Source organism: Hypanus sabinus, chromosome X2 (genome assembly GCF_030144855.1).
Source record: "Hypanus sabinus isolate sHypSab1 chromosome X2, sHypSab1.hap1, whole genome shotgun sequence".
Classification (NCBI taxonomy): Eukaryota; Metazoa; Chordata; class Chondrichthyes; order Myliobatiformes; family Dasyatidae; genus Hypanus; species Hypanus sabinus.
This window is the reverse complement of record NC_082739.1, coordinates 11,396,983-11,419,172: the sequence shown is the minus strand read 5'-3', so window position 1 is coordinate 11,419,172 and position 22,190 is coordinate 11,396,983. Positions and strand designations below refer to the sequence as shown.

The following is a 22,190-nucleotide window of genomic DNA, read 5'->3' as shown; positions in this document are numbered from 1 at the left end:
TTCCTGAGTAAGCAATGGCTGCTGATTGGCCTGCATTCCTGTGAAAACAGCAAGCTTCCACCCCCCCCTCCCCACCAGAAATGCTTTGGTCACCAGCTAAGCCACATCTCCCGCTTAGCCAGCTGTCAAAAATATTGAATATAGTGAGCAGCTGTGGATGTCTCTCATATTTACAACTTCTCAAAAACAAAACTGAAGTCAATCATACTACTAAAAAGAGTAAAAAAAAGACCTTAAAGAATTTAAAATAAAAGGTTTAAAACCACAATAGAAAATAATTAAATATATTGAAATGAATTTAACAATTTTTGTTAGCTCATTAGATGGAAATGTAACCGCCTCTCTCCCTGAGAACTATTCCAATCTGTAGAGAGGAATGGAGTGGATGAAGCTGTGCATGGAGTAATGTGGTGCTTACTCATTGGGCAAATTTCCAATGGCAATTCTGGGAAGAGGAGTCCATAAGGAGTCCTGTGGGAGCACACCCTCAGAATGAGGGCGACTTTGGGATTTCCACTTTTGTGTGAGAAGCTCCTCAAAAAATTTTCAGACAGCCCCTCTCTGCAGGGAAAAGTTGTGCACCGCTGCAAAAATATGTATTAAATTTAATCAGATCATGCCTTAAACTTCTAAATTCCAGGCAACAGAATCCAAAAATACTTCTTGCTCATGAGCCCAAAATTCAGGTACCATTCCTTCAAGAGGTAACAAAAGCACAATGTCGTTACAAATCACTCATCCAAAAGAAGGACTGGCTGCAGACTTCATTCAAGCTTTGGAGAAAAGAATACAAAGGTTGAACAGCAAATCACCCTGCAACCCTTGGCCATCTTACGTTCCTGGTCAGGATGACAGGATGGGAAGGTATGCTTTTGTCTAACTCTATTCATCAACACACTTCAATAATGAACAAGATATGCTCCTTCAAATCCAGTGGGCATTTTCCAGTACTAATCAAGTTATATCCACTGTTGTCCATATTTATTCTCTAATGCAGTGGCGCACTGTGAAACCAAAGCTCAAATACCACGAGGGAAAAGCAGTTTCCCCAGGTTTCTGCACCAGCAGGTAATCCATGTGTTTATGAAGGAATGGGGGGGGGGGGGGGAGAGAGAGGAAGAGAGAAGGGGAGGTGGATGACAACTCTTGGCCTGATCAATAAACAGCAGCTCCATTCAATTATATAAAGAATAACCAATAATTCCAAACATGACATTGAGTAAGCTTTGATCCATACATTAGTGATCAGGCACAGCCTGGGAGTGAATAATCTACTTTCTGTTAAACACACAATCCCAGCAAATTGGGTGAGATTATCCTACTGAATAAACAGATTCTGGTTACACAGTGACTGGCCGAGCCTGTACTTGTCCTTTCACACAGTGGATAGAATGTGAGGGAACTGGTTGAGTTTCACGGCGCTTAAATTGAGCATCCACCAAGAGGACCACAACCTTGCTGTTGGGTTTGGAGGCTTATGTGCTTCAGTGACTCAGAGAGCTATATTGGCTGGAGTCAAGGCTTTACGCTTTGGTCACCCATGCCAAACAGGTCAAAGGGTAGAGACCAGACTAAGAATGGTCCGCCGTTCCTCCTGTTTTGGGGGTTCACTTGAGGACCAACAACCCTGACTGGTAAAACAAAATTGCTACGGAAACAGCACTAAAGAATCCTTCTACATCTAAGTTCAACAGTATCCCCAAGGCTCCACCCAGGGCTTGTGTGACTGACTACTAGTAGAGTACACCGAGAGGGAGCTACTAACATGATGAAGGAAGCCCTGAACACTGTCAGAGATGGAGGTCCTTCATTGCTGCCCTGAACACCAGCAGCATAACAGGTTGCTGGCAAACCAAAATCAATTAGCTGTTGTTTTATGCTGTGATACAACTTTATCCATGCTCAGCCAGGTAACTGGACACAGAACGTTGAAGATTCTGTTCATTTCCATGTTGCCTTTTACAATTCTCCTACTGATCCTTAAGTCATCTCACAGACAAAGCTCTGCTCATTAGTCCTGCACCTTAATATGTTAATATAAGCTGATAAACTTGGTGAGTTTGTACCTTGCCCTTGTGCATCACTGTTCTTCTTATTAATTTCAGTGCGTTTTCAAATCAGCCCTTTCGCTTGCTATTACGACAGCCCAGAATAGTCAGTGAGAGGAACCCCAAGACTGAAGTTTCATCTTATACCTGGACGCAAGTGTGAAGCTAGAGTGCCTCTCAGACCCTGTCCTAAAAAATAGGGTGATGACTAGTGTCATATTGCACATCTACAATCAAGAATCATAAAGCAACGCACTGTGTCCTTGCCACCCTAAAATCCCCATGTCATAACACAAGAGTTCACGCGCCTGCAACCTATTCAGGTTTGGGTTAGCTTTCTTTGACACTACTGCTTCCCACACTCTGTCCTCCTCCGTCTAGATGTAAGCCACGACTTCGAAGTCTGCACAACAGTGGTTTTGCAAAAGTAGACTTGGGTGAGAATTACAGAAAGGGAGGCGATACCTGCAAGCTGCTGGAACCAGCAAGGAAGCAGACAGAACAGGGCCCCAACACACCAATCATGCAGCTGCAGTTGTGGCAAAGTTAGGTTTCAGATCAGCAAAGCATTAGTTAATGAAGATCTGTCTGGAGGTTCTTTCCTACCTGTGATATTGACTTCAACCAGACCTGATCGTGTACCAATGGCATTTGTAGCCTCACAGACGTAGGTTCCGGCAAGGTCGTAGGTCACAGCCCCTTTGAAGAGCAGCGTGGTGTTCTGAAGATCCACGTTTACAGGCAGCGACCCATTTAACCTGAATAAAGTAAACAAAGTCATTTCAAAAGGTCCACATTCATGCAGAACCAGACTGGTGACTCTTCATTTCAAAACCCTAGGCTCCCTGGAAGTCATCAGGGCTACAAAGAGCAATTTTACCTCCTCCCTCTGTGCAGTTACAGAGGTGTGAACCACATTGACAGCAATCTTTCAGTTAGAACTCAAGGACCTGCTTAAGTACCACATAGTGGTTAAATAAAGTTGAGTTATTGCCATCTGCACAAGTAACTGTATGCACAGGTGCAATGAAAAACTTATTTGCGGCAGGCATCACAGAGCATCAGATAAGCAGCTTTCACAAAAAAAAACACAAATTATCGACAGCTTTATAATAGAAAAAACACAACCTGAACAAAAAGAAAGTCTATGCAGTGCAAAGTAGTCATAACTTTGCTAAACCATAGTGATTAGGGTTGTACCGATTATTTCAAGAACTGAAAGGCTGAACGGAATAGCTGTTTTTGAAACTGTGGCGTGGGTCTTCAGGCTTCTGTAATTCCTGCCCGAGGGCAGCTGCGAGAAAATGACATGTTCCAAATGATGGAGATCTTTAATGATGGATGTTGCCTTCCTGAAGCAGCACCTCCTGTAGATACGACGAATAGTGGGGAGAGATGTGCCCATGACGTGTCGCGAAGAGTCTGCTACACTCTGAGGCTTAATAAAGGAATAGTATCTTGATATCTGGATACACTTAAAACTCACTGTCTCCAGTAGGGAATTCAAATTCAAGTTATTGAACTAATGCAGAATGAAAGACTGAACTCGCGATCATGAAACTCTTGGATTGGACCATTAATGATCTTCAGGAAAGGAAAATTGCCATCCTTACTCAAAGGTTCCTAGGAAAAAGCAAATGCCAGTGACATCTACATGCCATGAACAATAAACAAAAAAAAACAAACCCCAAAAGCTCTGCTCCAGTCAGGTCCTTGCTTCCCTCATAACAAGATGCAATGGTGAAGCGGATAAATATGGCATGTGAAAGGTCCACCATGTTAGTGTCAGAGTGCCAGACAGGCATCAATCCAAACTGACAACCTCATGATTCCCATTTCTTTTTTATATGCAATCTAATTTCTTAAATTACTCCTGAATTGTCAGTAGTGACATTTTATTACCTTCATTAAAGATTTTACTTCAAGGCCTCAGCTTCTCCCAAAGGCTAGATTGTGGTCAATATTTTTGTCCAGAACTGTGACATTCAGCCAATTTAGAATTTTGCAGTCCAATCACGTGTAATTTCCAGACAACTGCACTGCAGAAATATTTCTTTTTTGATTCAAGCTATCAGCACGCCATTGTTTTTCAAAATTATTTCATGAAAGAAAAGAATTGAAATTAAAATAGCCTACTGTCAACTTTACATAGTGTTTTTACATTTCCATTCTGGAGATTTAGAATACATGATAAATATACTAATCACACATACACAACTGTTACTGCATTAAGTTTGCATTCATAAATTTAAGCAAATATTATATGCCATGGAAGCTCACAGAAGTGAGCTTAGACTTGAAGCTTTTCAATACTATCAGGAAATTTAAACTGGAATAATTAACACTGAAGAATGATTTTGCCACCTGGGAAACAAGACCAAAAAGTCATAAAACAGAAACAGGAGTTGGGCTTGAGCTTGCTTTAATGTTCAGTATGTTGGTTCCTTCTTGAGTCTTGTGGCACATCAAGCAGCATTTTTGCTATTTCCACAGCATTTGTCTGTTCTTTGCAAGACCGAGTTGCTAACTCAGCGCTCAACCCAGCACAGATGGAAAACGTGCAAGGTTGATTCAAACATGGGACCATTTACCTCAAAGTCCAGTGCTGATGCCACTACATCACCAGCTGGTTAACATTCAATATGATCATAGTTAATCCAACTTTCCTCAAGTTCACCTTCCCATCCGATTCACATAATACTTGACCCCCTTAATGATTACAAATTCATGAACTTTGAGTATATTCAAGGATTCCACCTCCATAGCTTTCCGGGCAAGGAATTCCAAAGACTCACAGCCCTTTTGGAGAAATTCTTCCTCATCTTAATCTTAAATGGATGTACCTTATTCTGACTCCATGTCTTCTGGTCCTAGACTCTCCAATGATAGGAAACATTCCCCCACCTCCTACCTGCTGCACTTAATCTATCAAGCCCTTAAGTAATTTGCTGGCTTGATTAAGATCAACGATCATTATTTAAACTACAGTAAGAATGGACTCAACATGTTCTTTTTTTTCTTCATAGGATAAATGCTCTAGTCGACACCTAGGATCATGCTAGTGAATCTTCTACAAACTCTCTCCAATGATAATATATCATCCCCTAAATAAGGGGACGAAAACTGCACACAGATGTGGCCTTGTACAGTCCTAGTAATTCTTTCCTATTTTTTATACTCCAATCCCTTTGAAATGAAAGCCAGCATTACCTAAGCCTTCTTGATTCTCACTTTATGTTTCATATACAAGGACCCCTAAATCCATCTGTGCTGCAACTATCTCCACTTATATCTATTTTATCATTCTTCCTTTCAAAGCAAATTATTTCACATTTTCCTCTATTACAACCATTCAGCAATTTTCTACCTAAACTTCCTCCAAATTTGCCACCCCACCATTTAAGTATCATCTGCAAATTTAGCTCGAGAACAATCATTTCACTCCTCTAATTGTAAATGACGTCAGTCTCAGCACCAGTCCCTGTGACACCACACTGGCTGCAGGTTGTCAACCTGAAATTGACCCTCTCATTCTTACTTCTAACTTCCTGCTTGAGAGTCACTTTTATCCATGCTAGTACATTACCTTCAATACCGAGTTCTTATCCTGCAAAAGCTCTTCTCAAATGCCTTTTCAAAACCCAAACATGTTCCTGGTTCCCTTTTGGGTGATACTTCCTCAAAGAACTCTACCTAATCAATTTTTCTCATGAAGCCATACTGACTCTACTCAGGTTATAAGACCATAACGTATAGGAGCAGAATTAGGCTATTTGGCCCATCGAGTCTATTCCACCAATTCATCTGGCTGATCCAATTTTCCTCTCAGTCCAAATCTCCTGCCTTCTCCCTGTATCCCTTTATGCCCTAACCAATCAAGAATCTATCAACCTCTGCCTTATATATACATAAAGACTTGACCTCCGCAGCAGCCTGCAGCAAAGAATTCCACAGATTTACCACTCTCTGGCTAAAGAAATTCCTCCTCATCCCTGTTTTAAAAGGATGCATCTTTATTCTGAGGCCACATGCTCTTGTCTTGGTCTCTCCAACCACAGGAAACAACCTCTCCACATTCACTCTACCAGGGCCTTTCACCATTCGATACATTTCAACGAGGTCACCCCTCAATCTTCTGAATTCTAGTGAATACAGGCCCAGAGCCATCTAAAGCTTTTCTATGATGTTGTTCAACCCTACTATTATTTTCATGAGCCTCCTTTGAACCTTCTGCAGTTTCATCCTTTCTACGGGGCCCAAAACTGTTCACAATACTCCAACTGAGGCCTCACTGGTGCTCTATAAAGTTTTAACATCACATCCTTGTTTTTATATTCCAGCCCTCTTGAAATGAATGCTAATATTGCATTTGCCTTTCTCACCACAGACTCAGCCTGCAAATTAATCTTCAGGGAATCTTGCACAAGGACTCCTAACTTCCTTTGCACTTCAGTTTTTTTTTGTATTTTCTCTCCATTTAGAAAATAGTCAATCCTTTCATTTCTTCTACCAAAGTGCATGACCATACGCTTTCTGACACTGTATTCCATCTGCCATTTCTTTGCCAATTCTCCTAATCCGTCTAACTCCTTCTGTAGCCTATTTCCTCAAAACTACCTGGCCCTCCATCTATCTTCATAAAATCTGCAAACTTTGAAAAAAGCCATCAATTCCATCATTCAAATCATTGACATATAATGTAAAAAGAATCAGTCCCTACACGGACCCCAGTGGAACATCACTAGTCACTGGCAGTCAGTCAGAAAAGGCTCCCTTTATTCCCACTCTTTGTCTCCTGCCAGTCAGTCACTGTTTTATCCTTACTAGAATCTTCTCTGTAATACCAAGGGCTCATAGCTTGTTAAGCAGCCTCATATGTGGCACCTTGTTAAAGGCCTTCTGAAAATCCAAGTGCACAACATCAACTGATTCTCTTTTGTCTATCCTGCTTGTTATTTCTTCAAATAATTCTAACAGATTTGTCAGGCAAGATTTTCCTTTGAAGGAAACCATGCTGACTACAGTCTATTTGTAAAATCATATGCCTTCAAGTACCCCAAGTCCTCAACCTTAATAACCAACTCCAACAACTTCCCAAGCACTGAGGTCAGACTAACAGGCCCATAGTTTCCGTTTATGACTTTCTTCACAATATTAACAGTTAACTGTTGTAATTAGTTTTCTTGATGGGATAGGTAAAAGTACAGAGGGTGTGTAGCTTTGCTCATTTCTAGTCTTAGTGCTTCTCTCAATTTATGTGCAAACTTCTAAAGAATTGCATTTACCTGGACTTCTGGCTGAGCCACGGTTCTGCCTCTCCAAAACCACCATCCACCCTTCCTCATCACTTCACTTGCTCAAATTGAAACAGATGATTTGCCTCCAGATCAACCCAACTCTGAGCTAATCTCCAACCCAGGCTTGATCCAGGACTTATGCTGGCTACCTTTACCTACTTAACATTGATATTCTCACCGCTCCTCCAACTTCTCCACCACTCTCTGCGCACTGATGCATCCAGCTGTACTAACGGTCTGTGTTTGGGTGGGGGTGTAAGTTGGAGATTTGCTGGGATCCACATCGTTGTCTCAGTCCAGTACAAAGTGTCACTGCAGAGAAGGCATGGCAGCTCCGCTACTTTCTTTGCGGTTTGCATAGATTTGGCACGTCATCTAAAACTTTGACAAACTTTTACAGATATACAGAGGAGAGTACCCCAACTAGTTGCATCACAGCCTGGTATGAAAGCAGCAATGACAAGGAATGGAGAAAAGCTCCAGAATTTGGTGGAGGCAGCCCAGTCCATCACAGGTGAAGCCCTCCCCCCATTGAGTACAGTTCCATGAAAGCAGCATCCATCAAAAAAAACACTTAACTTCCAGACCAGGCCCTCTTCATGCTACTACTGTTGGGCAGGAGGTATTTGCAGTTTGCATTCCTTTGCACGTTGGTGTTTGTCAGCTTTTATGGACAGTTTTTTTTGTAAAATTCTATTGTATTTCTCTTTTCCTGAAAATGTCTGCAAAAAAATTAATCTCAAGGTAGAATATAGCAACATATATGTACTTTGATTATAAATTTACTTTAAAATTCTAGCTTTTCAACTTTAAGCAGCATTATTTGTAACTAAGTGCCATACTTGAGTAGATAGGATTCAGGTTCCCTGTTTGCTGGTACGCACCTGGCTCTGCATCTGTCAACACTGACGTAATGGAGCAAACCTCCCATGTTTCCAGGAACTGACAATTAGATATCAGGAAAGGACATACGGAAATGAGGAATAAACTGTCCTGGTCCCACTGGATCTCCATCAAAGAGCACTGACATACAGGAGCAGTAAAGAGAGAATCCAGTGATTGGGGTCAAGAGCCAGATATCCTCTGCACAATTCCCCAGAACTGCATCTCTTCTGTCCAACACAAGCTGGAGCCAACACGCAGACTGACGGGTGAGTATCTTCATAAGCTGCCATCCACCCAATTTCCAACCAACAAAAAACAGGAGAATGACCTCACTTTAGCTTAGTAACACAGGAAAATTCTTGTCTATATTAGGTGCAAATGGAATACAGCAAAAATCATGCATACTACAGAAAAGTATATTTTTGTTTCTGAAATTCCTGCATAACCCTGGTTTGAATCACATGTTCTGAGAACACTCAAAATCATACACACACCCCTTATTCACATGTGGGCCTGCAAACACAGTTTTGTGAGTTCTAACTTCTTCCCACTAATCATCCAACTCATTCACATCAAAGGCATCAATGATTGGTCGGGAATGTGCCCACTAGTATCCTTATTTTTTCCAATATCTGATGCAGGAGGGAATTTTTCTTGAGTGAATGAGGATGTGGGGAGTGTCAATGGGAATATATTCAGCCCACATTCCATATGGATACATCCCAGCAGCAGTCGTTCTAGAAAGTTGCCTAACTGAGCGCAGGGAAAATTTACAAGAATGTTGCTGGGGCTTACAGACCTGAGATAAAGGGAAAGGATTAACAATTAGGACTTTATTCTCTGGACTGTAGGAGATTGAGGGAAGATCTTGTAAAAGATACATAAAATTATGAGGGGTATAGATAGTGTGAATGCATGCAGGCCTTTTCCCTCATGTTGGGTGAGACTGGAACTAGAGTTCATAGGTCAAGAGCAAAACGTGAAATATTTAAAGGGAAAGCTGAGGGGCCACTTCTTCACTCAGAGATTGGTGTGAGTGTGGAGCGAGCTGCCAGCAGAAGTGGTAGATGTGGGTTCAATTGTAACATTTAAGAGAGGTTTGCAAAGAACCATGGATGGCGATGGTCCAGATGCAGGCAGAGGGGACTGAACAAAAGATCAGGTCTGCATGCACTTGATAGGCCAAGAGGTCTGTTGTTGAGCTGCTGAATTTTATGACATTGCCACTCCCCAGCCCACAGGCACCAAGATCACTTTCGGCCACCCCAGCTAATTGGACAAACCCCTGGCCTGCATAACAGTGTGACAATGAGGAATACAAAACTATTCCAAAACTACAAAAAAAGTTCTGAGCTATCAAAGGCTACGGAAATGCTGGTAAATAGGAATAGTATAGATAAACACACAGGTCGTCATGGATACGGAGGGGTGAAGGGCTTGTTGCTATGCTGTGCATTTCCATGACACACAGTGAATTCCTACAGCAACCACCCATGGAGCTACTTCAATAGATGAAGGTTTAGTGTTCCTCTGAAGACAGACCCTGCCACATTACTGCTAAATCTGCTGACTGCCAATGGCTGCCAGTGTCTTCAAGTTCCCAAAGATGCAGCTCTCTAACATCGCTGGCCTGTGCTCTCATATTATTGTGTTTAAGCTCTGCACTGACAGGCGCGTGATGAAACGCTTCACTGTGATGAAAAGCCGATTAATTGTCAGGGTAAATTCAGTTTCTCCCATCATCACCATCAAAGTTAAATCCTGTCCAATCCCTCACAACCTGTCACCCAGACTGCTGCAGTCACAGTTACTAAGCTCCAGGTTTGCAACGAAATGGTCCTGAAAGATTTCCAGAGCAGCCTGCTAAATGAAAAAAAAGGAGACAGACAGAACAAAGTGTGCCAAATACCAAAGGTTCAAGGTCAGGGTTCAGATTAACATTCCATCACATGTACACATCAAATTATCACATCTTCACTGTCTTGCTCATAAATAAACCAAATGCACACATAATGATGTATCATTAATTTTAATCTGAGGAGGTCTTCGTCAAGAATAAAACTGATAAATCCTAGTCATATTTTATCTTGTTGAATCGTTCACAGGATGTGGGAGACCCTGGAAAGACAGTGTTTACTGACAAACCCTAACTCCCGATGAGAAGGTGGTGAGCCACCATTTTGAACTGCTGCAGCCTGCTTGTAGAAAGCGACTCCACAGTGCTACTGCCCAGGAAAATACAAAGCTCAGTCCTAGTGATCAGGTAGGTGGTCAAAATGTGTCTGTCACGATGGCGTGCAACTTGAATGAGAACCTGGAAGCACTGATGCTCCCATGATTCACTTCACACTGAAGGTGGTAGACATGTGGAATGAGCTGCCAAGAAGAGCTCTTGAGGAAGGTAGGGTGACTTTTAAAAGATACTAGGACAGGTACGTGGATTGGCAAGTTTTAGAAGATTCTGGGCCAAATGGGACTATCCTGGATGGGATTCTTGGTTGGCTCTGACCAGCTGGGAAAAATGGTCTGTAAGAATCTTCAACTCCATAATACTTGTGCTTTGTAAGTGAGAGTGTTTAAGGGTTTGGGGTGTGTCTGTGGTCAAAGCATCCTTGGAAAGTCACTGATATCCCTTTAGTAATAAAAACTGGAATTGCAATTGGCTTATTATACATTGAAAAGCTTGTACACATGGATTAATTCATTGCAATGGAGCATTAAGGGAGTGAAAGGTAAAACAGTTACTGGGAGAAGGCAGGAGAATGGGGTTGAGGAGAGAAAATAAATTAGCCATGATGGAATAGCAGAGCAAATTTGATGGGCTGAATGACCTGATTCTTCTCCCATTTCTTATGAATACAGAATAAATTGTAACAGCTATAGAGAAAGTGCAGTGCAGCTAGACAATGAGGTCCAATGTCATAACAGGGTCAAGAGTCCATCTTATCATACTAGGGAACCATTCAATAGCTTTATCACAGTGGGTAAGCATTCATACCAAAAACAGCTGGATAAACCTGCAGTGAAAGCAGGGTCAATTCCCATCAGCACTCAGGGAGATGTAACTGTTCCACCACCGCAGGCCATTACATCGCTTGGCCTGGCCACAAGAAATACCAGTGTTCTCTGGATTGAAAACAGAAAAATGGCCAGGGGCCATTAACACTGATAGCACCAGCGAGCCCCGCTTACCATACAGGGCTTGGCACAAAAGTGGACCATATCAGATTTAGTCGCCTTGAGACCATCGAGGAATCTTCAAAAGGTGATGTCTCCAGTAGGTAGCATTCGCTCATGGTTCAGGACATGCCCTCTTCTCATTACTACTGTCGGGGAGGAGGAACAGGAGCCTGAAGACACACATGCATTATTTTAGGAACAGCTTCTTTCTCTCCATCATCAGATTTCTGAATGATCCATGAACACTACCTCACTATTTTGCTCTCTTTTCGCACTTAAAAAAATATTCTTATTTTAACTTGTGGCTTTTTTTTAAAATATATTGCGCTGTAATGCTGCCTCAAAACAACAAATTTCATGATACACGTCAGTGATAATAAACTTGATTCTGATTGGCTCATCATAGATACAAGATTCAGCTGAGATATTTAACAAATCAAGAATTAAGGGGTTAGCACATGAAAGTGGCTCAGAGGTTAAATGTCAGCCATTAATGCCCAGACTAGATGTGAGGGGCTGAATGTCCACTTAATTTTCTTACATTCAGTGTACAACACAAGTGACCTACTGCTGTAATTTCCATGCTAAATAAGGAGAATGAGTCAGCCCACTGAGTGGAGATGCAGCTGTGGGAATGCAGCCACTGTTTTATTCACACAACAGCCATCCGATTTCAGAGATGTGGAGGAAAGCAGATAACAGAGAGAGGACAGTGTGCATTATAACAAGGAGAATTACCAAGTAATATAGCAAAAACCTCTCCTTACCCTTGCCTAGCTCAGTCACCCACTGAATCACTGGCAGACCTAAGATCTCCAATCACCTTCAATAAGACAGGGCATTCATGGGCCACACAGACAGGATATTGCATGTGTTGTAAACACGGGTTGGAATGCCACATGCATTATAAATACAATGAGACATGGTACACTGTCTCCTGCCTCCAGTCATTATAAACAGGAAACGGTCCTTGCTTTCTAATCTACAATTTAATATTCAGTTGTATAAATACATTTATGAAATTTAAGGTTCCAGATTATATTAAAAATGAACAGAGAGACTGGAAATAATGAATTAAACATACGGGCTTCACACATCCATGTGTCAGGTCTGAAGTGGGGTGGGAAAAAATCAGTCTCTGCAAATTAAATGACGTTGGCCATTTGCAGCAGGCAAAAACTGCCCAAATTTAGCACTAAGCAGCACTGAACTGGCAACCTTTCTCACAAATGCTCCGAGACAAATGGTGTGGAAAGTCAAAAAGTCAGACAGGAGCAGAAGTGAGATCGCTGGGGTTGGGAGCAAGACTTGCTGATGGAGCAGAGTGCGACCCGTTTAGCCGCCCAGAGTGCTGTCATTGGGTGAAGTGCACAGCACTGGCATCCTGGGTGCTGACTATCAAGCTACACTGCACAACTGGAGAAACTGAGCTGGCATTCAAAGACCACATAAATAAGGCATTCCCATCTTTGCCTGAAATGATCATTTGGAATCAGTCTGGTCACACGAGACAGACTGGCTCAGATCACTAACCCTGATTAGATTTTACAAGCAGGTTTCAAACTGACTCCAGACCCTTCTTCCACATTTCCCAATAAATCCACCACCAACCGTGTTAAGCTCTGCAGAAACAGCAAGCAAAGGGTACAAGTCCACATGAACCCCCTCATGTCAGCCCCATGCTTCACTCCAAACAGTGCAGTCCTGGGTGCTTTTATTTACCGATGAACAAGCTATGCTCCCCTTGCTCTGAGCTCCAATTTATTTTTCAGGATGCAGTTTGAACAGATGGGACTCCAGGGGGTTAGAGGCTGATTAAAACCTACTTGACCTGCCGCTCACCTGACAGAGACTCAAAGCTGAAAACAGTTCTTTGAATGCTTCAATAAACATTACTGATACTTAAGCTGCCAACACAAGATCAGTGACCATCAGGCTCTGCGGCCTGACCCAGAAATACACACTCAGTCTAATTGTGCACTAGAAAGACGTACGGTAATAAGACGTGCATTATACCAGGATAGGCTTGGACATGAAAGCCTTGCACTTTCAGTTAAAATATGCATGCCAGTTCATCCTCCCACAGTCAGTCAATACTCCAAAGCAGGCAGCTCTGTGAAATGTGGCTGTTTACAGTAAACAGTGACATTGCTGTGAAGGTGACTTTGCCCAGCGAAACTTAACATTGCACAAGCGAAACCCAAATGCAGTCAAGAGTGTCACATTTTGAATTGATGTTTCCAAAAAAAATCACTCAGAAGTCAGAACAAATCGTGAAGTGTTTGCACTCTTTCTTGCTCAACCACACAGAGACATTTATTTAACAAAAGGGAATAATATTTGATAAGCAGTTTCGGCTCATTGAACCCTCTGCTTTTGGCTCGTGTTTTGCCTATATTACTAAAGAAAGGAATGTGATCGAATGTCCTGAGCCTCAATAGCACCAGGGTCACGGGGTGCAGCAACATCACACCTCCAGTCTCTGTGCTCTCCCATCACTTGATGGATCCCACCCTGGCGTCCTAGCTTACTTGATGCCCTTGCTAAGGGAAAGCTGGCAAGAAAACAGAATCCAGAATGGGTTCTGCATCCCTAAGTCGCCAACCTAATCACAACTACCACCAGCTAGGACTTGTAACGCCAGCCATGAGAAGCAGCTCTTCACTGCAGGCCAAATACAGTCAGTGCATCAAGCAGATTGGGGTGGGTTCTGGATAATTCAGTCACAGACAGCACAATCACTGGGATCCAGTGTACAACAGTTCTAAATATTTCAGTCCTGCTGCATTTTGTATTTTAGCAGCTTTATTTCTTCAATGACTGCCCATCCTGACACCCTAAAGGATAGAACTGAAGGAGGACACGCGGAGGACAGTGGAGGGAGGGAGGAACAGGCTGAGGAAATATCCAGCTCCAAGTGCCGCACTTGGCTGTGGATAGAGGTAAGGTATTAGTCATGTGGGAGGAGACTGGAGCATCCAGAGCAGTCACAGGGAGAATTACAAGCTCCTTACAGACGCTACCGTGCTGGCCTTGCAGAAGAACTCAGCCCAGTGAGTCCACTCAGGCTCTCAGACCAGAGCTGATTTTGCATTTCTCCACGATTCGCTCACGTGCCCCCACTCCTCCCTGACTCTCCCATCACAAACCCTCTCTGTGAGCTGTTTACGGGGGGCCAATAAACCCAACCACTCTGGGTCGTGGGAGGAAACTAGAGCCCCTACAGTAAAACCATATGGGGAGAAAGTGAAAGCTGCCGCATACATACCCCCCACTGCCCCTGTGATGTTTATTTTTCTTGTTGCCCAAGACTATTAGCCAAAAATAATCTCTGCCTCTTTGACATGGCTCACATTTTCATTTGCTTTGCCCAGTACAACTTATAGGAATCAGCTTCAGACTTGGGTTATACTGGAGAGTTTATGATAAAGAGGCTGTTTCCTGAAAGGAGGGTAGATGGCACCAAATGAGCAGTCCTGGGTAAATTATGCTCAGTTAGGGTCGGGGTTGGATGCTCTTAGAAGAGCCATGTTTAGCAGGAAATCATAAACAAGTAATTCTGCAGATGCTGGAAATCTTGAGCAACACACACAAAATGCTGGAGGAACTGATGAAGAGTTTTTTTCAGTCTTGACGAAGGGTGTTGGCCCAAAACTTAGACTGTTTAATCCCCTCGATACATGCTGCTTGACATGCTGAGTTCCTCCAGCATTGTTGCTCAACCTTTAGCAGGGCCAGGTTCCTGGAAACCCTTGCTAGAAGCTGGGAACTCTCATCTGGGAGCACCCCTGTAATATTACTGTTAAGTAACATGAAGTCAGACTTGTAAGCAGTTTGACTAGTTTCTTACACATTCCCCAGTGCACAGGAGAACATGCAATGGGCAGTCTTTAGTCCCTGCAGATCCAGAGCAGCCTCCTACGGCAGGCTATTGTCCTGGGCAGATGCTGGCCCACCAGCGGCAGTGATGGATTCTCAGCTAGGGAGAGCTCCATGCCTCAGAAATAGCCCTTACTGTTCCAGGCTCTGAGAAAGATTAAAAAGTGCTATTTTATCACTTTCACATTCAAGTGTGACTAAAAATCAATGATGTATAGGGAACAGATCAGAGACACTTAATATCTCGCGACTCAATCAAATATCCTGAGCTAGAAATGGATCAATGATCCTTCAGTCACTGCAACTCCCTTGTGGGCAGTTCTGCTGGAGTTCCTTCATCGGGACTTCAACAGTGCAAAGTCGCGGCTCACCACAACCTTCTCAAGGGTAAATGCTGTCTAGATCTGATAAAATGACTGAGGAAGGACTAAACTATGCTGGTATCAGTGGCTGCCTGATAAGGGAAAGCTGCATTTATGCAGCACTTTCCATAGTACAATTCCCGACTATCCCAAGCTGTTTCAGAGCAGCAAGGAATGGCATAATCTGCCGCTGTTACAAGTGACTATATTGGCTGCTGGGGCCCGAAGTTTGGGCAGGAACAGACAGTGGGATGTGGGTTTATTGAGGGAGTCTGGGCAGACACTGAAATAGCCTCAATCACAGACTAAAACCAAAGACACGCCAGGGGCCAGAATGGAAAATAATTGGACAGTTAAGGTGTGACAGGATATAGAGATCTGGAACATCATCCCTTGTGATGACCACCTCAGTAAATGCAGATGATGCTGGTCAGCACCCCACAAAGACAGACTAATACCGTAGTAAGGACATCATTAGCATAGCTCTGATGGAAATATTCAACGGAACCAACTCATTAACTCCTATTTTCAAGCAGAGCTGCCATGCATTAGTTTCAAGAACATTGTTTTTTTTTGTAAAAGGACTCCCAAAGGGCCACAAGTACTTACATCTTCCAATTATACTTAGTTGCAGGTGGGTTCCCATCTGCTTTACACGTCAGCCTCACATTCTCTCTGTTCAAGTACCAATTCCCATCGAACCCTTCCACTGTAACCTCTGGTTCATCTGCAGAGACCAACAAACTCAGTAAAAATGGAAGATTCAGAGATCCATTCGTTTCAATCTTACCCAAGGCCCACATTGACATAAATAACCCATTTGTTGAGCCTAATGCACTGGTCACCCTGTTATTTAAAATGCAACTGTTTGCAATTGTGTCCCAGATAAAGTTTACCCTCTCAGTAAACGTCATACAGTAATAACCTAAGACTTTGATTCAATGAATATATTCTAAGGGATGCCAAGAAAAGCCTATGTGACACCCTGAAAGATGTTAGTTAAGACACACGATGCAGAACATATTACAGTTTATTTGGAGAGCACCCACATCTACTGATGACCACTCTTCAACATTGCCCACCATCCCTCAGATTTTGTCCCCACCATTGCCTGGCTTGCTTTGAAACCCCCATCCTTCTCCCTTCATTATAGTGGTTTGAATCCGTTCTGCCGGCAGCCCCACCCACAATATGCTCCATCCTCTGCTGCTTTCCCCCTCCCCAGTGTCAGTTTCTCAGTGCCAAGCATTGAAGCTGCCGCCTGTACAGAATTCACGGAGAAGGCAGGGGTGGGGATGTTGAGCTACATCAGGACCAAATGTCATGAGGACATTTTGCTCGTCACAGTCCCGAGGAGACACCAGATTGTGCGGAGGGAGAGTGAGCTTAAAAGAAGCAAGCCAAGGCAATCGGCACATTTAGCACACCACAGTCCCAAGGAGACTCCGGACTGCATTGAGGAAGTGAGTTTAAAACAAGTGAGCAGGGGCAATTGGCACATTTTGCGCGCTCCAGTCCTGAGGAGACAATGCATTGCACCGAGGGAGAGAGAGTCTTAAAGAAGTGAGCAGGGGCAGTTGGCACATTTTGCGCGCTCCAGTCACGTGGAGACTCCAGATTGCGTCAAGAGAGAGGGAGTCTAAAAGAAGCCAGCGGGGGCAATTGGCACATTTTGCGCGCTCCAGTCACAGAGATTCCAGATTGCGTCAAGGGAGAGAGAGTCTAAAAGAAGCCAGCGGGGGCAGCTGGCACATTTTGCGCGCTCCAGTCATGAGGAAACTCCGATTTGCGCCGAGAGAGTCTAAAAGAAGCCAGCGGGGGCAGTTGGCACACTTTGCAGGCTCCAGTCACAAGGAGACTCCAGATCGCGTCGAGGGAGAGAGAGCCTAAAAGAAGCGGGGGCAATTGGCATATTTTGCGCACTTCAGTTCCTGAGGAGGCACTGGATTGTGCAGAGGGAGAGAGAGTTTAAAAGAAGCGAGCGGGGGAAGTCGGCACATTTTGCATGCCAGAGTCCCGAAGAGACATTGGTTTGCCTAGAGGGAGAACGTTTAAAAGAAGCAAATGGGGCAGTCGGCACATTTTGCGCACCACAGTTCCTGAGGAGACATTCAATTGTGCATAATTAGGCACTTGGCAAGGATCAATAAAAAGAAGCTAGGTTTAAGCAGAGCAGCCGTTGAGGGAGCTGGCATTGTGCGAGTGGGCCAATGATGGAGTGGGGAGTTGAGGTTTTGGCTAATTGAGGCTTCCATGATGAGAGGCGTAGGCAGGTTTTTTTTCATTATTTATTCTTTCCTTCTTTCTTATTGCACATTTAGAACAGTAGGGATGCCAGACAGCATACTGGAGTGCTCCTCTTGCAGGATGTGGGAAGGCAGGGAGACCTCCAGTGTCCCTGACAATGACACCTACAAGAAGTGCATCCAGCTGTAGCTTCTAACAGATCACGTTAAAGAGTTAGCGAAGGAACTGGATGAACTCCAGATCATTCGGGAGGCTGAGAGGTTGATGGGCAGGGCATACAGGGAGGTAGTTACACCCAGGGTACAGGACACAGGTAAACGGGTGACCGTCAGGAGGGGTAAAGGGGATAGGCAGCCAGTGCAAAGTACCCCTACAGCCATTCCCCTCAACAACAGGTATACCACTTGGGTACTGTTGGAGAGGATGACCTAGCAGGGGAAAGCCACAGCAGTGAAAGGTGAAATGTTTAAAGGGAACTTCTTCACTCAGAGGGTGGTGAGAGTGTGGAATAAACTGCCAATGCAAGCAGTGGATGCGGGTTAGATTTCCACATTTAAGAGAAATTTGGATAGGTAATGGATGGGAGTACTATGGTCAGGGTGTAGGTCGATGGACTAGGCAGATTAATGGTTTGGCACAGACTAGATGGGCTCTGTTTCTGCATTGTAGTGTTCCATGAGTCTTTGACTCTAAAGTGAGGCTACTCACCAAGTATATCACTGTATGGCAGCCTCAGAGTGCGAGCTGACAGAAACAGAACACCTACATTATTTACAGCCAACCATTAAGCTGATTCACCTGATACTCACACTGCACATTTAACATCAGCACTTTGGTGGTCCGGTCCATCTGGTAATTCACCACACACGTCAGCGGCTGCCTGTGCGCCTCCCGCGAGGGAACCAACAGGTACTGGCTGGTCACCGTGCTGGTGCCATTTTGGTTTCGAGATTCTTTGACAACCGTCTCCCCGTTGACCTTCGTCTCCCAGGTGATAACACCTGGTGGCTTCCCATTGGCTGATGTACACGTTGCTACCACAATCTTCCTGGGATGATCAGCTTTGGCAATGATGGTGTCTGGAGTCAGTTCAGCGTCATTCACTGGTCTGGCTGCAGGAAAAATAGAAAATAATTAGTGAACATAGAACTGTACAGGACAGTACAGGCTCTTCAGCCCACTGTTGTGCTGACCTAGATAAACATACCGTACAATCGATCTATGCCTTCTTTCCAACACAGCCATCTTTCTTATATCTTTGTGCCAATCTAACAGACTGTAAAGGTCCCTATGGCCTCATAACATGTTATAATGTCTGAACACACCCATCCTTTTAAATATAATCAAACTGCATTACCAATTTTACTGTGATTGACACCCAGTCACAGAGCAAAAGGAACACTGTGGCATGGGAGGGCACTCAAATACCGGATGCCATACCAATATACGTTCCTTACAGAACAACAGATTGAAATAAATCCAACAGTCATAAAGTATTTCAAAGGCCCTTAACAAGTCGGGAATAGAGTGACACACAGACTGCTATAGAATTACTGCAAACATGGGGAATCCTTATTGGTTAAAGTATTTAGAGTGTGGTAGGGAAGGCTGAGGGTGAAAAGGGAGAGGAGGTTGTGGTGTGGCAGGGGAGGAGAGAGGGTAATGGGTGGGGGGGGGGAGAAGAGGAATGACAGATGAGAGGAGAGGGAGAATATTCATATAAATGAAAGCTTGAGAAGAGGCAACAAAGAATTTGAGACAAAAAGCCGACAGCTAATCAACCTTGTAAAGTCCTTGTCACAAATATCTTGGGACCAGTATCTAAAGTTGGGTAAGTTGTCAAACTGACATCGCTGTACACGGAGAATCATGCCTTCCAGCCAAAGTGTCTTGCTCATCAATTATGATCCCTGGGTACACTCTGTCCCACTGTCCAGGAAAAATGCCCGTAGCACCATGATAATATGGGCTGGAGGCCTAGTCCTGGGAGACCTGAATACTGATGCAAGACCCCAAGAAATCTCACAACATCAGCGATGGGCAAAGAAGCCCCCTCCTGATGACCACTTTCAGTTGATGAACCGGGGTTCTTTCACATTGAATAACGAAAACTGAGAAAATGTTCAGAATCAAGGCTAGCTTGGTATCAATACTAATGACTGAACTGGCTGAGGGACATGGTTGCCTGGTAGGATCTGCACCCAGGTCACAAAGCCCAATCCTTACTAATCTCAAATCAAAGGAATTTTAGGGGAAAATGCTCCAATGGCTGGAGTTGCACTTTGTGAAAAGGAAGATGCTATGGTTGTTAAGACGGATTATCCCAATTCCACTTGCTTCTTAGAGCTGTGCCCTCGGCACAGGCGCCATTAGCTGCTTCATCTGTGACCTCCTACCACAACAGGGGCAGCACGATTTGCGTCATCTTCAACTCCTTGTGAAGAAACGGACCATGTCTGCATACAGCGAGGTTTAGACAGCATTAAAGTGTGGGCTGATAAGCAGCAAGTGACATTCACAAAGTACTAATCCAAGTATGTTCTACAAAATGAAGTGCTACCTACCAGCTTTTGGAATTTAGAGGTAATACCATCACTGAGCCCCAGAACAGCTATATTCAGGGAGGTATTGCTGACCAGAAGCTCAACTTGAACAGCGACATACAGAGATACCAAGACTTTCAGGGCAGATGAGAAGTTGGGTACCTTGTGGTGATTGGCTCAGCTTCTGACATCCCAGTACCTTTCCACCATCTGAGATGACTCTGTGGTTAAGACGGCATACGGTGCATTGGCCTTTATTAACCATGGGATTGTGTTTAAGAGCTGAGAGATAATGTTGCAGCTATATAGGACCCTTGTTAGACCCCACCTGGAGTACTGTGCTCAGTTCTGGTCACCTTACTACAGGATGGACGTGGAAACCACAGAAAGGGTGCAGAGGAGATTTACAAGGTTGTTGCCTGGAGAGGGGGGCATGCCTTATGAGAATAGGTTGAGTGAACTCGGCCTTTTCTCTTTGGAGCGACGGAGGATGAGAGGTGACCTGATAGAGGTGTATATGATGACAGGCATTGATCGTAAGAGGCTTTTTCCCAGGACTGAAGTGGGTAGCACGAGAAGGCATAGTTTTAAGGTGCTTGGAAATAGGTACAGAGGAGATATCAGCTGTAACTTTTTTAACAGAGAGTGGTGAGTGCGTGGAATGGGCTGCCGGCAGCGGTGGTGGAGGCAGAAACGAAAGGGTCGTTTCAGAGACTCCTGGATGTGTACATGGAGCTCAGAAAAATAGAGGGCTATGGGTAAGCTTAGGTAGTTCTAAGGTAAGGACATATTTGGCACAGCTTTCTGGGGCCGAAGGGCCTGTATTGTGCTGCAGATTTTCTATGTTTCTATGTACAAGTTGGCTACATGATGGACTATTCCACTTCAGTTTGGAACGCTGAGCTCAAAACCACCCAGAACCAAGTCCACTTGAGTGGCATACCTTCCACCAAGTTAAACACTCCTCTAAGCACAACCATCATACGCCAGCTACCCCAAGTCCATAATGAACCACAGTTACACATCTGGGCGATAACCAACACCTCCCAAATCGTCACAAGCAAGAACAAGGGTGCAAGTGTAGGGAAGCCCCACGCCCTGCAGGTTCCCCTTCTAGCCATTCATCTCGTTGACTTTTGAGTGCAGTGCTGTTCCTTCAATGTTACTGAATCTGAATCATTCAATTTTCCCTCGAGGGCCGAGGTCATTCAAAAGTGCCGTTCATCTCACTGGACAGTTTGGGAGAGGTAATAAGAGCCGGCATTGCACATGCCACCCATATCCCTTAAATGAATAAAACTTAGTGTACAATAGATGTGCCCCATAAATACCACCTTAGTGGCAGAACCCTACCAATGCAGGCAGCACAAGCGAGTCATACACGTGTTAGAAATACAATGAAAGCCAGTCTGTATCTGCAAAGGGGGAGCAGATGGGTCACTTCTGGCACGTAAAGGCATCCACCCAAAATTTCAACCCCAAGCGTAGACAGTCCTACGCCTGGCTGTGAAAGGAGGAGGGTTGGGCATGGGGATAACAACCCCATCTCATCAAAACCCAGAGCTACAGAAACACCAGCAGAAGCCCCAAGGACCTCAACCCTGGGTGAGGAAGGAGAAGATGGGCCAACACCTAGGGTAACATGAAGGACTGGTTCAGGACAGAGGACTCCAGTGAGCTGCTATCAGCAGTCTATGCCCCAATGAGGGCCATGGGCTTGGCGGAGTTGGGGGGGTAGCAGAAGGACAG

The 22,190-nt window shown here is 44.1% G+C and overlaps 1 protein-coding gene across 3 annotated transcripts in view; it reads right to left on the bottom strand.

Annotated features, from left to right (window-relative positions):
• Positions 1-22,190, bottom strand: part of nectin1b (nectin cell adhesion molecule 1b) — a 780,494-nt gene that overhangs the window by 604,369 nt on the left and 153,935 nt on the right. For all 3 annotated transcript variants that reach the window (XM_059956948.1, XM_059956950.1, XM_059956949.1), the window contains exons 3-5: positions 18,708-19,010; positions 16,261-16,378; positions 2,655-2,806 (exon numbers count right to left, since the gene is read on the bottom strand). In XM_059956948.1, the coding sequence (XP_059812931.1) occupies positions 2,655-2,806; positions 16,261-16,378; positions 18,708-19,010 (573 nt within the window). The remainder of the gene's footprint in view (positions 1-2,654; positions 2,807-16,260; positions 16,379-18,707; positions 19,011-22,190) is intronic.